Source organism: Eucyclogobius newberryi, unplaced genomic scaffold (genome assembly GCF_026437365.1).
Source record: "Eucyclogobius newberryi isolate DKJ021-1_F unplaced genomic scaffold, fEucNew1.0.hap1 SCAF_7, whole genome shotgun sequence".
Lineage (NCBI taxonomy): Eukaryota > Metazoa > Chordata > Actinopteri > Gobiiformes > Gobiidae > Eucyclogobius > Eucyclogobius newberryi.
This window is the reverse complement of record NW_027316389.1, coordinates 15,781,682-15,804,961: the sequence shown is the minus strand read 5'-3', so window position 1 is coordinate 15,804,961 and position 23,280 is coordinate 15,781,682. Positions and strand designations below refer to the sequence as shown.

The 23,280-nt window shown below is 43.9% G+C and overlaps 1 protein-coding gene across 2 annotated transcripts in view; it reads left to right on the top strand.

Moving 5' to 3' along the window:
* Positions 1-23,280, top strand: part of tln2b (talin 2b) — a 43,246-nt gene that overhangs the window by 4,616 nt on the left and 15,350 nt on the right. For both annotated transcript variants that reach the window (XM_072436007.1, XM_072436006.1), the window contains exons 7-33: positions 150-213; positions 291-395; positions 6,520-6,675; positions 7,663-7,764; positions 8,177-8,253; positions 8,611-8,794; positions 9,406-9,519; positions 9,879-9,987; positions 10,073-10,281; positions 10,617-10,715; positions 11,916-12,083; positions 13,134-13,428; positions 14,843-15,009; positions 15,322-15,450; positions 15,851-15,964; positions 16,268-16,381; positions 16,461-16,595; positions 16,742-16,870; positions 17,005-17,107; positions 17,246-17,454; positions 18,210-18,329; positions 18,405-18,602; positions 18,992-19,131; positions 19,288-19,381; positions 21,119-21,208; positions 21,304-21,426; positions 21,501-21,644. In XM_072436007.1, coding sequence (XP_072292108.1) covers positions 150-213; positions 291-395; positions 6,520-6,675; positions 7,663-7,764; positions 8,177-8,253; positions 8,611-8,794; positions 9,406-9,519; positions 9,879-9,987; positions 10,073-10,281; positions 10,617-10,715; positions 11,916-12,083; positions 13,134-13,428; positions 14,843-15,009; positions 15,322-15,450; positions 15,851-15,964; positions 16,268-16,381; positions 16,461-16,595; positions 16,742-16,870; positions 17,005-17,107; positions 17,246-17,454; positions 18,210-18,329; positions 18,405-18,602; positions 18,992-19,131; positions 19,288-19,381; positions 21,119-21,208; positions 21,304-21,426; positions 21,501-21,644 — 3,691 coding nt within the window. The remainder of the gene's footprint in view (positions 1-149; positions 214-290; positions 396-6,519; positions 6,676-7,662; positions 7,765-8,176; positions 8,254-8,610; positions 8,795-9,405; positions 9,520-9,878; positions 9,988-10,072; positions 10,282-10,616; positions 10,716-11,915; positions 12,084-13,133; positions 13,429-14,842; positions 15,010-15,321; positions 15,451-15,850; positions 15,965-16,267; positions 16,382-16,460; positions 16,596-16,741; positions 16,871-17,004; positions 17,108-17,245; positions 17,455-18,209; positions 18,330-18,404; positions 18,603-18,991; positions 19,132-19,287; positions 19,382-21,118; positions 21,209-21,303; positions 21,427-21,500; positions 21,645-23,280) is intronic.

The window sequence follows — 23,280 nt, the reverse complement described above, 5'->3', positions numbered from 1 at the left end:
TTACAGACTGTAGTGTGATAAATACCTGACCGCTCCACCACCTGAGCCACCGTCGCCGCTCACCTGCCTCCTTCTGTCGTCTCTCTGTGTGATGTTCTCTCACGTGGTCCAATGCGCCGACCTCATTTGAATGTCATTTATCTCCACAGCCTGAAGGAGTTCTTACCAAAAGAGTACATCAAGCAACGAGGGGCGGAGAAGAAAATATTCCAGGTATGTCCATATCGGTTTCTTTCAAACAAATTTCACATTGTTATTCTCGCTATAGCTATTGTTACGTTCTTGACTAGGATCATAAATCATGTGGAGAGATGACAGAGATCGAAGCCAAGGTTAAATATGTGAAGTTGGCGCGGTCCCTTCCCACGTACGGAGTCTCCTTCTTCCTGGTAAAAGTAAGTCAAAGCGCTTTAAGATAATATATGCTGCATGGAGATAAAAGAGTAGGTTTGATAAGCGCATTTCCTGGAGGTGTGGCCTGGTTTGGTGCATAGAGAGGGATGGATGCATGGCTTGGTGTCAAGAAATTACACATGAATCAATGCTATTACTTAACAGTCAGAGAACGTAATTCAACTTAGAATATTAAACGACACAGAAACGTCAGTCTTTTGTGTGGCTTGCAAGGGAGAGGAAGGCTTATTAGCCGAGTCAAGATGTTGTAAGCAACCTGAACGACTTTCCAAAATCACTCTCAGCGTTCCTCCCTCTTACAAGTCATTTTATTAAAATCACACATAAAAAGGAGGCGGGTGACATTTCTCATTGGTCAGCTTCACATCAAGGCACTTGTTGTTGTTGTTGTTGTTGTTTTATGGCGGTTGGCATCCGAGTGTTGCATTACCGCCAGACTTTATTCCTCAGACGTTTCGTAGTCCTCAGACTCTGTCGTAGTCCGTAAAAGTACTCCTCCCATCGCTTTGGCGTTACAAAGCCCATGAGGTCATGATGTGTTTTTGTGACTAGAATAGTTGTTGTGTCAGAGACCAACCGGCTTTATTCCAGGGAGACTCTTCTTCACCTTCCTCGCCCTCTTTGACGTTCGGTGCTTTGGAAGTACAAAGCCCATGAGATCATGGGACGTCTTTGTTGTTTTACAAAGCCCATGAGGTCATGGGACGTCTTTGTCGTTTTATCCTTTAGAAGTCCTTCTTCCATCACTTTGGCGTTTCTAGGCCCATGAAGTCCAAGCGCGTTAGAACATCCTCTTGCTCCTCATCCTCGGCTCAGTCTCCAACACCCCCCACCTCTATAAACGTTTACCCAGCCCTGTGCTACATAAGTAAGCAACCACAGCCTGACACAAACCCTGTGACTGGATCGCCAGAACGTTCCGCAGATTGAACTCCCGCCCATTATTCCGAAACCACAAGGCCAACCCGGCCCTTTCCCTATCATAAGCCTCACAGCAAATCAGCACATGCTCGACAGTCTCTGGCACCCGACAGTGACCACACAGACCGGTCGGATGTTTGCCTATCCTACTCAGTGACCAATTGAGTCCAGTATGGCCAATCCTCATGCGGGCGAAGGCCCTTTCCTCCCACGCGTTCCTGCCCATAGACCCGCAAGGACCCACACTACCCTGTATGTGATAGAGATGCCGTCCAGTAACACAGTGGCTCCAAAATTCCTGCCAAAGGCCGACCACATGACTCTTGATAACAGGCTTGATTTCAGATTTGCTTAACTCAACCGCCACATCAATTGATGGCCGCCGAAGGGAACGTTTAGCCAGTGCATCAGCCATTTCGTTACCATCCACCCCCACATGCGCAGGGACCCAAATGAAGGAAACCCTCACATCCTTCCTGGACAGGGAGAGCATCAGACAGAAGATGCCATTCAACACATCCTGTCTGCAATCCGATTTCCCAGATTTAATGCTTTGCAATGCAGAAAGGCTGTCAGAGGCCACCACAATGCCGCAACACTGCAAAGCAGATTCCGCCCATTCCAACGCCAACCGTATCGCTATAAGTTCCGACGTGAAAACAGAAAGGCGATCTGTCAACCTCTTCTTGACCGCTAGCCCCAGGTCAGGCACAAAATAAGCGGCGCCAGTACGCCCACTCTCAGGATCCCTAGACCCGTCGGTATAAATAAACACATCACCTGAGTGCTTATCGATGAGCGCTTGAACGGCAAACTGCGGTGCCCTCCCAGCGACTCCTCTAAGCTTGCCATGCAAGCTAACATCAACAGGAGCCGGGACAAACTTCCACGGAGCTATAGCAGACAAAGCCACCGACGGGCTCACATGCAGATCACCAACCCCCGCAAGCCGCGCCTTCGCATTTCCTACCTGGCTGAAAATCATACCGCCAGCCTCACTCTGCCCCCCATCAACCCTGAGAAAGTCCCTCACCGGGTGAGAGCTCGTATGACCTTGCACATTCACCCAGTAAGCCAACAGAAGTTCTAGCCTCCGGAGCCGTAACGGCAATTCCCCCAACTCAACCTGCAGCGCCGAGACAGGGGAGGTCCTAAAAGCCCTACAGCAGATGCGCAAGGCCTGGGCTTGCTCCACATCAAGCTTCTTTAAGTTAGTCTCAGCCGCAGACATGTAGGCTATACAGCCATAATCAATAGCCGCCCTCATGACGGCCCGATAAATACCCAGGAGCGACCTTCTGCTGGCCCCCCAGTCCTGGCCGGATAGACAACGAAGCAAGTTATTCACCCTTTTGCATTTACCACTGACCTCATCAATGTGCCGACGCCAACTAAGCCTCTCGTCAAAGGTGACCCCCAAGAACCTCACCTCCCTGACCTGTTCGAGCACCTGCCCATGCAGTCGAAGGGAGACGTCCCTATGCCCATTGAAGAAACAGATCACTTGAGACTTCCGTACGGACAGTTTAAACCCCCACTTCAGGGTCCACTGCTCCACCTGCTGTATTGCCCTTTGCAGTTTCGCCTCGTAAAACCGGAGATTCCTCCCTCTCACCCATAGAGCGCCATCGTCAGCATAAAGGCTCCTCCCAACAGACCCATCCACGTCGTCAAAGATGTCCTTAATCATAACATTGAACAAGATAGGGCTACACACACTCCCCTGCGGGATCCCATTCTCCACCCCATAGACCCCAGAGTAAGCAGCGCCCACTCTGGTTTGGATACGCCGGCCAGACAGAAAGCTCTGGACCCAGTTAAACAGTTTACCCTTCACACCACACTTCCGCAGCTTAATGAGGAGCCCATCCTTCCAAACCATATCGTACGCCTTCTCCACATCAAAGAGCACCGCAATAACCTTTTCTTTCTGAGCCCTGGCCAGCTGGATATCAGATTCCAAACACAACACGGAATCCATGGTGTTCCTGCCCCTACGGAAACCACTCTGGTGCGCGGGAAGCAAACCCTGACTCTCCAAGAAGTAATCCAACCGCTCGGTAACCATGCGCTCCATCGTTTTCCCGAGCTGCGACGTCAAGGCAATCGGCCTATAACTTGAAGGGTCAGACGCTGGCCTACCCGGCTTCAGAACCGGCACCACCGTAGACTGTTTCCACGCAGATGGAACACAACCTGAATCCCAAACACGGTTGAAAAGACCCAGGACTAGCCCAAGCGTGTCATCAGTCAAATGAGAGAGCATGTCATAGCACACCTCATCTTTACCCGGGGCTGTCTGTTTCGCCTTAGAAAGTGCTCTCCTCAGCTCAAACAAACTAAACGGAAGGTCAAGGTCATCTTGAGTCGAAGGCTGGTGCCCAATCAGCTCAGAATTCTGGGCCAAAGTACTCTCCCTGTAGTGCCTTTCCGCAGGTGAGAGATTGTCAGAGCTGTGCACCGACACAAAGGTGCTGGCCAACAGTTCAGCTTTGTCAACGTCGCTGACTGCTTCAACACCATTCAGTATTAGGACCGGGGTCCCACGACGGCGCTCAACCCCATGCATCCGCTTAATCATCCCCCAAACATCCCCGAGACGCGTTTCTCTCCCAATTTTGGAACAATACCGCCTCCAATAGGCACTCTTGGCCGTTCTCACAGTTTTCCGCACAACAGCGCGGGCCCTCTTGTAGTCAATGAGGGCACCCTCAGTGTGGGCAACCCTTAGCCGGCGAAACGCCGCATTTCTCGCCCTAACAGCATGACCACATGCTTCAGTCCACCACGGCACCCGCTTCCTATGTCCACTACCACCACTCTTAGGAATCGTGCCTACCGCTGACTGCGTGATGAGCGAGACAATTGCACTATTGAGATCATCCACCTGAGTCAATCCTCCTTCCTGCAGAACCCTAGAACCATCATCAGCTTTCCTCAGGAAAGCCCCCCAGTTCGCCCTTGCCAACTGCCACCTCTGGATCCTCGTCCCCCTGACCACACAGCTCCCAAAGCCAATCACGGTGCGGACTAGATAGTGATCGCTACCAAAAGAAAGATTACCAAGAACCTCCCAACTACAAACACCAGCTAACTCCTTGGACACAAGTGTAAGATCTATTGCACTTTCCGCACCGGTCCCCATATCATAGCGGGTCCCACCCCCATCATTCAGACAAACCAACTCCCTTTGATTGATAAAACCCTCTACCACCTGCCCATACCTATCGGTACCACTACCGCCCCACAAAGCGCTATGCGCATTAAAATCCCCACACCACACGGCCTTTCCCCGAACATCCTTACCGATACTATGTAAGGACTCTAGCGTTAACTCACCACACGGATTATAAAGGTTAACCACAGTAACAGCTTCACCACCCAGCCAGACCCTCACCGCCAGGGCCTCCGGCGCTTTACTCACACTGACAACAACGTAATTTAGGTCATCTCGGACAAACACAGCCACACCTCCGCCTCTACCCTGCTCCCTATCATTCCTAACACACACATACCCTTGTATCCCAAAACCCCACCTAGGTCGTAACCAAGTCTCCTGCACGCACATAACGTGAGGCTTGTTCAACAAGGTAGAGACAAAATGCTTAAATTCCTGGCCATTAGCACGAAGACTACGCGCATTCCATTGCAAGACAACCACCGCCATTATGAGCCCCCGGAACCTGACGGCGCATCGGGAGCCCCCCCACTCCCACTGCCAGAATGGGGCAGGGCGCCCTCCCGCAGCGCATCCTCTATCTCCGTCCACTCGGGGCCCCCAGCTCCAAAGTACTTCCCTGCAGCCTTAGCGATGATCTTAGTCTTTTCGGATCTCTTCTTGGTTTGCCCAGTACAGTTAATCACTTCCACTATAAAGAGGAAGAAATCTTTCCTCTTCACAACCAGTACATCCTCCGCACCCACAGGGCCTCTGCCCGTGGAAGCCACACTCACGGGCAGTCTTTTTCCGTAGAGATAAAGCCTGCAAGGGGGGGTGCAACTCCCCCCCTGGGGCAACATTCTTTGGCCCATCTTTATGACCCCTTCACAAATGCAGTTTGTCACACACCCGTTCTTCTCTTAGACTAATGATGCAGATAAAATATCACTATTATGCAGATAAAATACATCACAGAAATATAATCATATATTCACATTTTATCACACTTGGTTTAGTTGTTTTATGTCAGTTTTAGATTATATTTCATGATCTAATATTTTACACTCAAACTACTATTGTGATATATAGATAGGATTCAACATTAAGTAAAGCACATTCTGTTTTGTTTTTCTTTATTAAGATATAGCGTCAAGTACATGTGAAATGACTTCATCAGAATCAGAAAAGGCTGTATTGCCATTGTCAGTGAACACAATTCAGAAATTAGGAAGATGCTTCGGCAATAACTTGGGACGAATACAACAAAGAAAAGAGACAGACAAAACAATAGCACAAATAGATAAAAAGAATAATGGGTAATCATAATAAAAGACACTATATACTATAAGCTCTTTATTTCATCAGATATCACAATTAATACAGTTTTTCACTAGATACAGTTGAATGGCTGAATGGAATATGATTTTATAGGAGTTGGAGCAGTGGAGAGTGTGATAGAGATAACGCAATGATTATATTAAAGGCATTGGCAAAAATAATATTGATGGTAATTAAAAAAAATAAAAAAAATAAAAAATGTATTTTTGTTGTAAAGGAAGGTCTTGAATTGAGGTTGGCTTATGTTTTGTTCAATTTTGAAGCAAGTTTTTATGCAATCTTTAATGTTTATCCATATGTATATGAACGGTTGTTGTGTGGCAAGAAAATAATGTAGAAATAATATGGTGCTTTGAGGCCTCCGGCAGTTTTGTAACGTTATTGTGATTCTGGGTCTTATATTTTTCCAATAAAATAAAGTAAAGCACCTTTTTTTCTAAAGATAATAAGCCTGCCTAATGAGTGGGTTAATGTATTAATGCAAGGCAAATGGTACAAGACCTAGAATAGATTCTTAGGAGTCAGGATTGCATTTAGTATTGTCAATATATGTAATCTAAGAATACCTGCTGTGGGTAATGAAGAAGCAGGGCTAATACATCAGATTTATGTCATTGAGGACATTTAGCTCTACTTCAGTCATTGTACATTAGCAGTGTCTTACACTGTATGCCATGTGGTAATAGGAAAAGATGAAAGGTAAAAACAAGCTTGTGCCAAGACTGCTGGGGATCACCAAGGAGTCTGTGTTGAGAGTGGACGAGAAGACCAAGGAGATGGTCCAGGACTGGCCCCTGACCACCGTCAAGAGATGGGCGGCTTCCCCCAAAAGCTTCACACTGGTAACATGTCTCTAACTATTTTACAAATACTTCCTTTTGTATTTTTGTCATCCCACAAATTAGAGCTGCACGATTTGGGAAGAAATATCTACCAGTAATTGCAATTGTGATTAGATCTGCATTTTTTTATTATTAGGATTCTGTTTAAAATCACATGAATAATAAAAATATTATGTTCAGGAGAATTGACAAAAGACTGAAATATGCCTTTGAACTGATAAAGTAATAAAAGAATCCTGTGTGTTTCAGAACATGTTTGTTCAGCTCTAAACTACAGGACTAGCAGTATTTTGCAGAATAAAATAGGATATGTTGTTGTTTCTGGAGGAAATTATGGTACTTACAAAACTGCAGCCTTTGCAATTTGCTGCATCCATCAACATTGCGATTTTGATTAGATTTTGATTAATTGTGCAGCCTTACCACAAATGCCAAGACAGTGCAACCAGTTTGAATCTGCTGTGATACGGGGGTGAAGTCCTTGCATTTGTCATAGTGAAAAATGTTTTGTCAATGTATATCTTAAACCCACCTTTAAGAAAACTGGTCACTCCCAACTAGGTCTGCACAAAATGGCCCATGAACTAAAAAAAACAACAAAATATTCTAAAAAAAGATCTAAACCACAGAGTTAGAATAAGACACGGTTGTTGTTTTTGGAGGAAATTATGTTACTTTGCGTCTTCTATTTGCATCCATTCAAGTTTTGATTTAGTTTTAATCCTTTATCCAGACATATATTCACTAAAGCAGTCATTCCTAAACTCTACGACGCTGCAGCCCCCTTATCAATGCAAAGATCCCCCAGTGCACCTGTGTTATAAGGAAAAATCAAATCATTTTCTGATAAATATGAATAAATATGATACAGAACTGTAATGGTTATAAAATAATTTCCAGAAGCAGCTAACATGCCATCCTTTCATTAAAATTAAACTGCAGACCTGTGTAGGATGTGACGCCTCTCTATCTTACGTTACTAAACAGGATTTTGGGGAATACCAGGAGAGCTACTACTCAGTGCAGACCACAGAGGGAGAGCAGATATCCCAACTCATTGCCGGGTACATCGACATCATCCTGAAAAAGGCAAGTGCACTATCCCTCTACAAGCCACGCACCAGCTTTTCAAGTTATTCCACATATGATTTAACGGCGCACTGCGAAACTTTGCTGGTGGAGTGTCCGCTACCTACTTGAAAAATGTATTTGAATAGCATTAAACCTTTCTTTCTCTATCTATTTATTCATTTACTGGTGTTTTATTCCTCAAAAATACCTTGATAAAAACTCAATCTTGCCTGTAACTTGACTTTATTGTGTCACCTGTTTAATGCCTTGTGGAACAACCAGGCAAAGCAATAACACATCAATAGAGACAAGAATGTGGCGTACCATCCACCAGAAAAGCACAGCGCACCTTTAATGGTCATGATTAAAAAGCGCACACAGACATCACCCACTGTCATAGTAAGAATTATATTTGTCCGATCGTCCACAGAAGCAGAGCAAGGATCGCTTCGGCCTGGAGGGAGACGAGGAGGCCACCATGCTCGAAGAGTCGGTTTCTCCCAAAAAGTGAGACGCTTTTTAGTCCCCGCGAGCTGACAGACATCACACCTTTTGGCCTGTCAGCACAGTTGTCTGGAGTCACACAGAACTGCTGTTGAGTAGCGGGCATTATTGGCAGAGCTTCAACACTCTTGTCCGACACTAGACTCTTCTTTCCGTTACAGAAATAGCACACCAGCAGCGTGTGAAAAAGACTTCAATTTCAACGCAACGATACATTGCTTGTCTTTTTTATATTGAGCAGACGATATCTTTTGCCCTATTTATAGATTACCGAAAAATGTCCCTAAATGATCTTACTAGCTTGCAGTGTACTCAAAGGCCCTTATGACTTAGGCTTGTCTGTGTGCCTGTGTCTTTCAGGTCAACCATCTTGCAGCAGCAGTTTAACCGCGTAGGTCGAGTGGAGCACGGCTCAGTGGCGCTCCCTGGGATCATCAGTTCAGGCTCCATGGGGGGGTCTGACACCTACAGCATGGGCTCTATGCCCTCAGCTCAGCAGCAGCTCAGCACAGGTCAACTGCATCGTGCGCACATGCCCCCGCTGGTAAGGACAGGACGATTCACTATCACATCCATTTACCGTATTTTCCGGACAATAAGACGCACCTTTTTTCATAGTTCTGGCCGGGGTGCGACTTATACTTATATTTATACTTATATACTTATACTCCGGAGCGACTTATATGTGATATTATTTGTTATTTTTAAACTTGCAACTGCCTTTCATACTCCATTGCAACTTATATGTATTTTTCTTCTGTATTATGCATTTTTTGGCTGAAGCAACTTATAGTCTGGAAAATACGGTAGTTTTCTTAAATTAGCTACTTGCCTTTTTTTTATGTGTTGTTGCAAATCTGGTTACAGTACCAAAATTATTTGGGATGTCTCTTTGCCAGCTTTGGTAGAAAGCATAATATGAGTATTTGAGCTAGAATAGTCAAAGAGCCCAAAAAGGACCCCCAGACTCACCACCTGAAACAGATTATACACGTTGGGGCCCCTAGAGTTCCATTGTGATTATGTCATTGACGTAGCTGCAGGGTCACTGCTTTTTCCCCTTCATAATTAAGTGCCTTTGTGTCGCTTTGATAGTGATGACTGACTGGGAGATCAGTATTTCACCCCTTGCTGTGTGTTTGTTTGTGTTATCAGAGCCAGGCCCAGCAGGCCCTGATGGGGACCATAGGCAGCAGTCTACGGGCCGTGCAGCAGGCTCAGGGAGATCTGGGACACATGGACCCCCTGCCTCCACTGGGACACGACCTGGTCAGCGCACTCTGCCTCATCACCCAATGACAATTACAATCAATATGTCTCAATATCTACACATTATCTTTAACTAGATGTTGAATTGTAAGCTGGAGTTACTTTGGTCCATAGGCAACTCAGGAGGACAAAGTACTACTCCATCTACAAATCCACACAATTGTACTGTACATGTATGTATGACAAAGAAAGCATTTTACTTATAGCAATGGTAGTGTGCAAGTAGTATAGTTGTAAATTAGTAGTACAGCAGCAGCAGCAGTAGTAGTAGTAGTAGTAGTAGCAGTAGTAGCAGTGGTACCAGTACAGTATTGTAAGCAGCAGGCTCATGATGAAGCTCTTCTCTCTTTCTTCTACAGGCCTCCAGGGTTTGGGTCCAGAACAAAGTGGATGAGTCCAAACATGAGATCCACTCCCAGGTCGACGCCATCACGGCTGGGACAGCGTCTATGGTCAACCTCACTGCAGGTACCAGCGCTGCACAAAAACACACAAACAACTCTTTCCATCGTTACTCTTGAGAAAAGAGTTACCAAATACTTGTCCTGTCCAGGTGAGCCCTCGGACACAGACTACACGGCGGTGGGCTGCGCGATCACCACCATCTCCTCTAACCTGAGTGAGATGTCCAGAGGGGTGCGTTTGCTGGCCGCTCTGCTGGACGAGCCGCTGGGCAGTGGCCACAAGCTGATGGCTGCGGCGCGGATGCTGTCCGGCGCTGTGTCTGACCTTCTCCGCTCTGTGGAGCCCGCAGCCGCACAGGTGAGACATTTTACTTAATTCTTCTGATACACTCTGTAGTAATGCACACAGCAAAAATAAATAACTAAATGAACGGTTTGGAGTATTATTTTAGTTAGCACAGAACTGACTTGAATTGCACAATATCCATTCAAAGAAAAAATATTTTAAAAGGCTCTCATAAATACCAGAATGTAGAGATACTCCTGGCTATATACTAAATTACTACTAAATGTATTGTTATTTTTCTCTGTGGTTTCGTTTGCCCCTGAATATAATAAAATACATCAGTTTCCTCTTTGAGCCATGTTTGGTTGCTGTGTTTGCGCTGCTGATGTTGAGTTGTGTGTTTTCAGCCCAGGCAGAACGTACTGACAGCAGCAGGAAGCATTGGTCAGGCCAGTGGGGACCTGCTCCGACACATGGGGGAGGGTGAGACCGACGACAAGTTCCAGGTGATTCTTACTCTCCCCCTTTTATCTGTGCTTTCATCCTCCACTGCTTTTAAGAACAAACATTCCACCATAAAAACTATATCTTATGGCTTCTCATTCGGTTCTCGTAACCTTCACATCACCTTGCACCTCTCAAGTGTTAATCCCTGGAGTAGAACTGTGCTCTACGTTCTACTGACATGATTTTTTCTCATGACCTTGAGCTAATTCTGTACTCGTGCATGCGGATGACTACCCCAAGGCAACACTTTTTACATCATGCCATTGCTGTTCAATTGAGATTGAAATAGATCTGCAAATGGATGCGAGTACTTCCCACTTCAACTATACCATGTTTTTTGGTACTGGTGTATGAACAATACATAATTCACTACCATTTTATGTATTAAACATCAGTACGAGGGGAAAATAAATTGGTAGCAGTAACCTACCTTACCTATTTTTTCTGTACCGGTCCAGTTGTACTATAACTCATTGGTCTTTTTGGTACTGTATCGTGCCTTTAAACTGTACCCAGCCCCAGATGTGAGTCCATCCTGGGCACATTTACAGCCCGTCCTTTTTTTGTCTTTCCCTTACCAATAAGGAGGGGATAAATGGGATGAGACAGTTATCCATTGGCTTGTTTCCTGTGAATGTTGGTAAATCTACTTGTCTTTTTATTAAACAATGGCTGTTTCATTGATTGGTTTTCAAACCATCTCTGTTGGTTGAAATGAGTGAGTAAACATGAAAAGTCCTTAGGTTTTACTATTTCAACATAACTGGACCGCTTTCTTTCATTTGTACATGATGGTTTAATCTATTTATCATGACCACTTCTCAAATGTCATATAGTGGCAATGCATGAAGCTTTTTTAAGTTCCATCACTGTCAATAAACTAATTTCAGTGCTCACATTGCTTCCACAGCACAGCTCATCAACTATATAGCATTGCAGGAAGTATTTTTTACTTAATTCCACATCCTTTACTCTCTGTTGCTTTGGCTGATGTAGTTCTTGATAAATAGGTTGGAATAAATACATATGAAAAAGCAGGGGATTTGACTTTGTTTGAATACATTAGTAAATTAATCTACATATGATAAAACCAACATTAAATAATAATAATGTGCATTATTGGACTCCATAAATATTCACTTGTGTCAGATGTGTGCAGCTGTGCAGAGGTGTGACGGATGCTGATCTATATGTTTCAGGACACTCTGATGAATCTGGCCAAGGCGGTGGCTAATGCTGCGGCCATGTTGGTGCTGAAGGCTAAGAATGTGGCTCAGGTGGCAGAGGACACTGTGCTGCAGAACCACGTGATCACTGCAGCCACTCAGTGTGCCCTGTCCACGTCACAGCTGGTGGCCTGCACGAAGGTGATTTGTGCGCTGAGATGAGCCAACGTTAGCCAGACCCAACGTGAACACTCGAGTCTTAAATCAGCTTGGCGTCAGCCCGTTTAATTAAAGAGCAGCTGTGAGGTTGACCTTTCCAAGAAAAAAACTAAAATGTAATTTCAGTGAAAATTAAGTAAAGCTTATGGTGAGTTCTTAGTAAAAAAACATTGTGTAAACTAATTAAAATATTGCATTCCTGTGCAAAAAGGGACCATGTGGTATTGTATTATACTTGGGAATGTAAAGACCACAAGTGACAAATACACACTATACACAAGTCATCAATATGTAAGATAGAGTTCATCTTTGAGCTTCCAGGACAAATTCACAAAAGCCAATTTTATTTAAAGTTTGATGTGAGTAGTTTCCTCTCCTGTAAAGTTTCCAGAATAATTTATTGGCCTTTTTGATTTGGTGCACTCAATATTGACCAGCTCAGTTGGTGGAGTGCTCAATCCAAAGGATTGATTGGTTGGAATACTGCTCTCGGCATAAAAACATTGATGGTAGAGTGTTCACATCTCCTGGGCCTCAGTTTGGAGGTAAAATTCCAGCTCCCACTGATTAAAACTGTTATTGTGTCCTCTACATCTCCTTGATGTAAAGCCTTGAGGTGCCTGAGGGTAGAAAAGATTTGACCATTTACTTACTATTTATTTCCCTGGGTTAAACACGTATTATGTAAATCTGTAAATCTAGACTTGAAAAGATGATGTGCAATAAAGTGCCGTGATATAATGTGAATAATCTAACTTAACTGAAGTCACTTTACCCGTGAATTTATTGTGTCCATATGGTACACTGTGCACAACCATAGTCATAGTTAATAGTTTTATAGGCCTATATTTTTGCTGCACCTGCTGCGTTAAAACACTGGAGGTTCTCTTGTCTTACTAAGTAAATGTGTCCAGCTACTGTGTTTAAGCAAATTGTATGTAGTTGTAGAATAAAAAAGTGAAAAACAAATTCTTCATCAAGCCTTGTGCAGTGTTGTCTTTTTTGTACTAGCCTTGCTTTCTCCGTGTGCAGGTGGTGAGCCCGACCATCAGCTCCCCGGTGTGCCAGGAGCAGCTGGTGGAGGCGGGCAAGCTGGTGGAGCGATCCGTGGAGACTTGCGTCAAATGGTGCCGTTCGGCCAGCGATGACTCTGAGCTGCTCAAACAGGTGGGAGGTGCGGCCGCAGTGGTGAGCCAAGCACTCAGTGACCTCCTCCAGCACGTGCGCCACTACGCCAGCTGCGGAGAGCCAATCGGGCGCTACGACCACGCCACCGACACCATCATGAATGTGACCGAGAACATCTTCACTTCCATGGGTGATGCTGGTGAGTCAAATGCTGGATCGATTCATCAACTGTAGTTTTAAATATAAGATTTTGTTGGCATCAAACTGGCAGTAAAGACCATTGTAGGCACAGACAGACACTCCTGCGGTCTTTTTGTAGAAGTCGAGTCCAATGCGGGTTATGATTTTAATTTTTCTTTATTTTTAAATTATGATACTGCATTTAATCTTTTTTCTTTAAACACTACATGCCAGGGAAATTAAATCAAATATCAATATCAAATATCAAATAGCACAACAAACAACTCAAATAAATAGTTAGTCTGCAACCAGGAATCTTCCCAAATATCCCTGTTTTTCATTGAGAGCAATGATATTTCACCTCTTTTGTCTGTTGTTTGTCTCTGTCCCGCCTACCACTAAGATGTCTCATTAAACTGCCATTTTTCTTCATCAGTCCCATTCATTGGAACTCACAGGGTTTAGACAAGAATCTAATCAAAAATCTAATTGGAATATAGCAGGAAAATAGTTACACAGTGTGACTTTTAAGATCCCAAACGTTAACATGGTTTAGGGAATGTAAGTCCTTTGATATTTAAACATACTCTCACGAGACAATACACATGATGGATGATGGGAAACCGACAACTTTAGGATGCTTTTAACCTTGTTTTGAAATCATTAAAAAAAGATCACATTAAGCCCCACCCTACTAGATTAATGATTGTGATTGGCTGGGGAGAAAGGGCCAAACCACATTTTCAACTGTGTTTTATGCACTGGGAGACAGGCTTCGTTTGGTTGTTAGGTTTTGTGGACCTGGTTGTAAATCCACTCATGACTGTTTGTTGTCACACCGCCAACCCTGAAGGGGACTGTCTGGTTTAAATCAGAGATAGAGAGAGGGTCCCTCCCAAAGCTAAATGAAAACACATGACCAGGGAATTGTGACATAACAGTTTGCATCTACTGTGGGTATTCCTTCCTGTGTCTGTTTCTTCTTTCAGCTATAGTAATTTCAATCACAAAATTATTGAAAGTATGTTCTGTACTGCCCAGGGAAGTGACTGACCCATTGAAGTGAAGTCCCATTACTTTAAACTAATGATACATTTCCAAATGGATCCTGACCTGTCTTGTGAAAGAGTCTATCAGGATTTTTTTAATTAAATTTAGAATCTCTTGCAAAAGCTGTATTAGCTTCAAAAACCAAAGCACCCGGAGGGAACCAACAGTGACAGGCACGCAACCTCCTCACAAAATGGCCCCATCTGGACTGGGATTCAGACCCCAGACCCCAGGAGGGCTTGCTATTGGCCCATACTCAAATCTAGCTCAAGTTGCTTTAAGATTACAAAGGCCAAGGACCCCTCTTACCATAATCTTCATCTTCTTACTGGCTTGTGGTGGATGTCTGTGTGTTTTATTTTTAAAGATGGGTGTTTTTACAGGAGAAATGGTACGACAGGCCAGAGTTCTGGCACAAGCCACGTCTGACCTGGTGAATGCCATGAGATCTGACGCAGAAGCTGAGGTGGACGTCGACAACTCCAAAAAACTTCTGGCTGCAGCCAAACTCTTGGCGGATGCTACAGCTCGGATGGTCGAGGCGGCTAAGGTAAAGTATCTATAGCGGTGATAAAAAAAAAAGGTTTTAGAACTGAGATATTGATCCCCTCCATTATATTATGTTGGGGTTCAATGATTTAAAGAGAAAATTACAATGGATCGTATTGCAAACATAGGTTTCATCCCTTGCTTAGACTTTGCTCCTGTTCAAATCTACTGCTTGTATCATCTCTGGTCTGGGTTGACATCAGAGCAGACAGTAGCAGCTCTACAGAAGCCTCTGGCTCAGTTGAATATCCATCTCCGCTGCTCACAACCTGTAACACATTGTTTCCTCGCATCACTTTCATTGTTCCCTCAGGGAGCGGCTGCTTATCCAGAGAATGAAGAGCAGCAGCAGAGGCTCCGCGAGGCTGCAGAGGGGCTGCGTGTGGCCACCAACGCTGCAGCTCAGAATGCCATTAAGAAGAAACTAGTCAACAGGCTGGAGGTGAGTCGGTCTGAAGGTCACATACTGTTGCTCATCATTTATCCAGTCAAAGTAATGCATGTGTATTTGATCCAGGGCCTTGTAATCTGTACTCAGCCTTATTGAGTTTTGATGTATAATTATGTGTATGTGTGTGGGTTGTTTGGTGTGTATGTGTGGGTGTGGGTGTGTGTGTGGGTTTGTTGTTTGGTTGCGTACGTCAGGTGGTTGTGGGTGGACTATGGGCATGTGGGATTGTTTGGAATGCACAGGGAAGCACTTTGTGTTACAGTTTATGCAAGAAAAGCGCTTTATGAATATTGATTGATTTATGCTGAAGATTGTTTGATTGATAGAATTTATGTAAAAAGTTGTTTGATGTTGGTTTAAAGCAAACTTTACATTTGTTTCATTTGAACAGGTTGCAGCAAAGCAGGCAGCAGCCGTAGCCACTCAGACCATCGCCGCTGCCCAGAATGCTGCCCTGTCCAACAAAAACACTGCCCTGCACCAACAGCTTGTGCACAGCTGTAAGGTACGCTTGTGCACACGCAGGGGACATCGGGGGCTGGTCATGAACATGTGTTAGCCTTTCAGAAGTATTGTCATAGAGATTCGCTCTTTGTAATATTTCAATTCAATAAATCCATCCAACCATTTTCTACCGCTTATTCCCTTTCGGGGTCGCGGGTGACTGGAGCCTATCCCAGTGACTTCGGGCCTAAGGCGGGGTACACCCTGGACAGTGGCCAACTTGTCGCAGGGCAATTCAATAAATCAATATCAATAAATTTGTTTTATACTGATGTGGTGTTGAACTTCTTGTCCACGACTGAAGGTAGTGGCAGACGGCATCCCTCAGTTGGTCCAGGGAATGAGGAGCAGCCATTCCCAGCCAGAGGAGCTCGGGGCCCAGCTCGCGCTGATCATGGCCAGCCAGACCTTCTTACAGGTGATGCACAGCACAGTCAACCGCCAAGACAAACATTAAGTCAAGAACTACCAGTTAATTCCTTTGTCATTTCTCATAGCCCGCGAGCAGAATGGTGGTCTCTGCAAAATCAGCTGTTCCCACAGTAGCTGATCAAGCGGCTGCGATGCAACTGGGACAGTGTGCCAAGAACCTGGCAACGTGCCTGGCCGAGCTCAGGACGGCCACTCATAAGGTAGTGTCCATCCCTGGGGTGGCAGTGAAAGAAATATACATTTTAACTGTACTTACACTTTTTCTTTGTTGAGTCCTGTAAAGTGAACAGTTCTTGCATCTTATTGTATGAGTGAAATATTGTAAAATATTGTGTTTTGTCAATAGGCCTACGAAGCCTGTGGCCCTCTGGAAATCGACTCGGCTCTGAAAACTGTGCAGACGCTGAAGAGTGAACTCCAGGATGCCAAAATGTCTGTCATTGAAGCCCAGCTTAAACCTCTTCCAGGAGAAACGGTCTGTGGCAAATATCCAAACATAAACATACATTTCACAATATTTCCAGAATCATCTATACAATCATGTCTAATGTGTCATAATTATCGTTAAATGCTGATCACTGACTGTGTTTGTCTTCTGGTGTTTTAAAGCTGGAGAAATGTGCTCAGGATTTGGGCAGCACTTCTAAGACTGTGGGATCTTCTATGGCACAGCTGCTGACGTGCGCCGCTCAGGGCAACGAACACTACACAGGTCTAACATGTTTCACCTGCGGAATATTTTATCTGTTTAAACTATGTTTATGATTAAAAAACATTTTGTTTTACATTGATGTGATGAAATAATTACACTTTCATATTAATATAAACTACAGTAAATGCTTTTTTATAGGAGTGGCTGCCAGAGAAACTGCACAGGCCCTTAGGATCCTGGCCCAGGCTGCTCGGGGGGTGGCAGCCAGCACCCCGGAGCCCCAGGCGGCTGCTGCCATGTTGGACTCAGCCCAGTGTGTGATGGAGGGCTCTGCCATGCTCATCCATGAGGCCCATCAGGCTCTGGTGCATCCAGGAGATGCAGAGAGTCAACAGAGACTAGCACAAGTACTGCACACTCCAGCACCCTCTGTACTAGGGCTGAATGATTTAGGCCATTTTTCTGACTAATATTATTTCACTAGCAAGGACCACGACCCCAGTTATGATGCAAAATGTTTATTGGCATGCGAGAAACATGAACCACACAAATGTACAGAAATGGATGCCGTTTTGGGGCTTCTGGCGATGAGGGCTGTAGGCTCCCGGGCCTCGATACCCCCATCAAGGAGATAAATTAGAAGAATAGAAGAATTAAAAAGAGTGGGAGGGAGGTTCATGACGTAATGAACACAGGTGTATTTGATCTGGATGCTTAAATAGTGTAGCCGCAGGAGGGGGGCGCGGTCCTGCTCTCGAACTTAAGATAACAAACATATCTTCATATATAAAAAATATATATTATATGTTGAATTCTGTGCAAAATGCTAATTTTTAACCCTTCCATGAGCATTAACATCTGAGGGAAGACTGAAATCTGAACTGCCAAACTAATGCACGAATCCTATGAATTTCAGAGCATGTTTGTAGCGATCTAAACTACAGGGTTAGCATGTTTTATAAGGAATAATACAGGGCATCTTGTTGGTTGTACGGGAAATAATTACAGTTCTATTTGCTAATTGCGTCCAATCAAATTGCAATTTTAAGTGATTGTTTCCCCCATTTATGTTTGCTCTTTCCCCGTTCAGCTTATTTAGGTCAAATCAATGTGAGAAATATTGTTGTGATGGCTGATGAACAAGACCTGTGCTACATTTCAGGTGGCCAAAGCAGTGTCCCACTCCCTCAACAACTGTGTGAACTGCCTGCCGGGACAGAAGGACGTCGATATGGCCTTGAGGAGCATCGGAGAGGCCAGTAAGAAGCTGCTGGTGGACATGGTGTGACTTGACTAAAAGACTGTTGTTTTTAAACATGTATGTACAGATATTCTAACAGTGGTGTCTGCTGTGTAGCTCCCGCTCTGCATTAAGGCATTCCAGGTGGCTCAGAGCGATCTCAACAGCTCTGCAGCTGAACTTAACCACTCGGCAGGGGAGGTGGTCCACTCCTCCAGAGGCACCAGTGGCCAGCTAGCCGCCGCTTCGGGCAAGTTTAGTACTGACTTTGATGAATTCCTGGATGCTGGCATTGAGATGGCAGGCCACACGCAGGTATATGATCATGCCCCACCCATAAATGTTTAGAGCACGTAGTAGTAAATATGTTTTATCCTAAATATGAACAGCTATACAAATGTAGATGCTTTGACTTTGAATTTCTGTATTGTTCCACTGTAAAGCCCATTGAGTTGCTGTTTTGTGTTAAATGTGCTCTACAAAGCAAGTTAAAATAACTGGAAATCTGGAGGGTGTCTATGTAGCAATCAAATCACTTTTAAATTCTTCTTAGATCTCAACCAATAACCGCATATTTTTTCTTTATTAGTCTGAAAGAACCGAGTACAAGATTCAAGATTCAATATTGCTTTATTTTCCCCCGAAAGAAATTTGTCTTGCACACTGGCTGCCACACAGGAAAATACATTTTTTGTCTAATTCAGAGCAAAGACGACCAGATTCAAGTCATTGGAAATCTGAAAAACATCTCGATGGCATCCAGTAAGCTTCTGTTGGCCGCCAAATCTCTGTCTGTGGATCCAGGGGCAGCCAACGCTAAGAATCTTCTCGCAGTGGCAGCAAGGTCAGACAAATCCCACCTCAATATAAACTAGTACCTCACTATATATCTACTGTATTTATATCAATCTTCACCTTCCACTGTAAGATCTTTTTCCACAATATTGTTTAGTGGAGGTGAGGTCGTTCACATGTGAAAAACTGTGTTGTTGTGTTGCAGGGCGGTGACAGAGAGCATAAATCAGCTGATCACACTGTGTACGCAGCAGGCAGCAGGTCAGAAGGAGTGTGACAACGCCCTCCGTGAGCTCGAGGTACCGCTGCGCGCTCACTCATCTCTACCAGGACACTAGTTGTATAGTTAATGTCTATGCATGTTCTTTTTATTTTATTTTTAGAAACCAGGAAAGCTTTGTTTTTAATCTCCTTGAAAATATGGCAATGTTAAAAGTCCTGGGTTGAAACTGATTACAATGCCAAAAGTTGTAAAACCTTTAATATTAGGACAACGACACTATTTAAATGTAACAGGTTAAGGTTTAAGTAAAGGTTAGGCAAGTAATAACGATGGTTAAAGCTTGGGTACCAGACATTATTCTTGTAAATTTGTAAATTTTGTATTTTCCCCCAGGTAGTAAAGTAGTAAAAGCATACTTTGCAACAATAAGATAAGATAAGATAAGATATTCCTTTATTGTCCCACATGGGGAAATTTCATTGGTGCAACGCAGGTAGATCCAGAGGTAGATACAGAAGAACAGATCACTTATAGGAAGTCTGAAAAACACTTTCAGTAGAAGATCTCCTATAAATAAATAAATAAAAACTCCCATAGACAAATAAATAAATAAATACCATTGCATGTGATCCCGACAGTAATTGCACATGAATATGTGTCACGACAGCACATAGATTGCACATGAATTTCACAGTAATTGCACATGAATTGCACATGAATTTCACAGTAATTGTACATGAATTGCACATGAATTTCACATGAATTGCACATGAATTGCACATATGACAGAATTGCACATCAGTATTAGGTTAGGTCAGTATTGCGACGGGATAACGTGACGATCTCCGGGTAAGACGACAGTTCTCCGCAGTTTCATGAGTTCCTCCTTTGTGGAAACGCGGTACGGCGCCGGCCGGGGGGCGGGGCCGGAGCCGGGGCGGGGCCGGAGCCGGGGGACTCAGAGCCAAGACACATCGCAACGACACGACGAAAACACTCAATCCAGCCGAATAAAGTCAAAACAAGTTAATTTAAAGCGATTCCAGTGCGTGTCCCGATCGTTCGTGAAGTTCCTCTTTCATATAAACGTGTATATAAACGTGTACCGACGACACGCCGTACTTTAGCGCGGCCGGAGGGCGCGGGGGGGGGCTGGTGGGCTCACTCGGAGCTAGCTCACGTCACAACAACACAACGAACGCAACGAAAAACGCTCAAATCCAGCCGAAAAAAGTCAAAAACAGTTGAATTAAAAAACTATTCCAGCGCGTGTCCCTATCGTACAGTAAAATAGAAAAAATATACTAACTATATTTACAAAATATAGGAGATAAAGCACAATAAGTGTGAGAAAGAAGAGAGAGCGTTTACACCGGGCTGCCAGCTGTACCAGCGCTGGTACAGCTGGCATATAAATATGAATCCTGTTTGCATCTAAAATAATCCCTCTATAAATCCGGATACAAGAGCTGAAAGAAGCATTCTGATTTACTGCGGGGTTTTGTTCTGCCCCATTTGCCGTTGGAAAAAGCTGTTCTATAGCTGTTCACGGGCCAAAACTAGTTTGATAGATAGATCCTCCCTTTGCTGTTTGAAAATCAGGTACCCCAGCTTTAAGGTTAGCATCAGTCCTGAATTAATGTAAGTAAATGTCCCCAAAAGAGACGTAACCCAACATGTATGTCCTAACCCAACATGTATGTACTGCATATGTATCTATGAATGCATGTCAACTATTTTCTCTTGACACTTTTAAATCATGTTGCTGTTCTTTTTTCTAGTCTTGATATAATTGCTGTTTTGCTCTTTGCAGGCTGTGCGGGGGCTGCTTGAGACCCCTAATGAGCCTGTCAGTGAACTTTCCTATTTTGACTGCATTGAAAGTGTCATGGAGAACTCAAAGGTACAGACCAAATATTCCTGATAAACTGCATCATTCTGTTTGTTCGCCACGATCCGAAGAGTGCTTTTAAGTGTACTTTTTCTGCTTGACGTAAGGTGTTAGGGGAGTCCATGGCTGGCATTTCGCAGCACTGTAAGACAGGGGACGTGTCAGCATTTGGGGAGAGTGTTGGGGTAGCGTCCAAGGCCTTGTGTGGGCTCACTGAAGCTGCAGGACAGGTACTTCCTTTCATTCCATTGCCTTTCTTTCTTTGTTACTACTAAGTATTTGGACATGTTTCTGGATATGCCAGGCCTCATATCTGGTTGGAGTGTCTGATCCCAACAGTCAGTCTGGTCACGAGGGGCTGGTGGATCCTATCCAGTTTGCTCGAGCCCACCAGGCCATTCAGACGGCCTGCCAGAACTTAGTGGACCCTGCCAGCAGCCCTTCACAGGTAAATACCATTGTGTTTTTAGCAGAGTATGGGGTTAACTACAAAAACAGGTTTTAATTCCGTTATTGTTTATTTAAATGTTTCACCACTTAGTCACTCTGATTTTTGACAGAGACACAATTGTCTGGGATAGTGACAATCTTCTGTCACTGGCTTTAGCCTTCTTTTGGTTTCATCCAAAAAAATTACTTTTACCTTGTATGAGTATCATTCAGTTGCTTTGAAATTACAATCGACTGTTCAACAGCTTGTAAACAAAAACATTCTAAATTCTGGAATGGAAGAAACTGGAGCCAAAAGAGAAGTGGAACATAATGTGATTTCAATTGAGAAATTGGATTTAGCCTTAGAATATCACAACATATTTTGTGATATTCATTTGCCAAATTGTTTTTTGGCAAATGAAAAACTCACATACATGTGAGTGATATCAAAGCCTGGTTTAAAAACATGTACTCTTGTACGTTACATTATTTGTTAATTTAATCCATTACTGAATTGTGAGCATACTGAAGAAATAACATTTTAAGTGGTCTATATAAGAAGAAAGGAAAAAAATGTCAGGTAAAATCAATATAAATTAAAGACGCGGTAGCGGCGATGATGGCTCTCGCCTCCCGCGCGACCGCCTTCCCGCACCTCCATGTTTTCTGCTGCGTTTTGCCGCATACCAAACGACGCTCAGAAATTCACTGTTGGTGATTGCGTAATCACAATAGTACTTTGTCCTGACAAATTGCAAGATTGTGCTGAATGCAGACCTGAGCAGGGAAAAAGAGAGAGAGCCTCGACTTTTCATTGATGTTCAGGGGGTCAAAAATACCCGAGTTGAGGCAGAAAGAATAAAGTCTAAAGAATAAAGTCTAAAGAATAAAGTCTAAAGAATAAAGCCAAAAGAATAAAGCCTAAAGAATAAAGCCTTAAGTATAAAGTCTAAAGAATAAAGTCTAAAAAATAAGGTCTAAAGAATAAAGCCAAAAGAATAAAGCCTAAAAAATAAAGTCTAAAGAATAAAGTCTAAAAAATAAAGAATAAAGCCTAAAGAATAAAGCCTAAAGAATAAAGTCTAAAGAATAAAGCCTAAAGAATAAAGTCTGAATAATAATAATTCTAAGATAAGATAAGATAAGATATTCCTTTATTGTCCCACATGGGGAAATTTCATTGGTGCAACGCAGGCAGACACAGAGGTAGATACAGAATAATAATAATAATAATAACTTTTATTTTTATAGCGCTTTTCAGTGACCCAAAGACGCTGAACATATATAAAAAAGAGGGGGTATTTACAGACAGGGGGGGACAACACGTACAATACACATTAATATACAGATAAAATGAACAAGACAGAAGAAGTAGAGAGAAAAAGATGGGGATGTAACGGGGGGTAGAAGAGTAGGCAATGGGGTAGAGGAGGCTAGGGGTAGGGGAGGTCATAGGCTTGGGTGAAGAGGTATGTTTTTAGGCGGGATTTGAATGTTGTGAGTGAGGGAGAGTGGCGGACAGGTTGGGGGAGGGAGTTCCAGAGTCGGGGTGCTGTTCGGGAGAATGCTCTGTCGCCAAAAGTTTTGAGTCAGGATGTTGGTGCAGCCAGGGTGAGAGAGGAGGAGGATCGGAGAGCTCGGGAGGGGCGGTG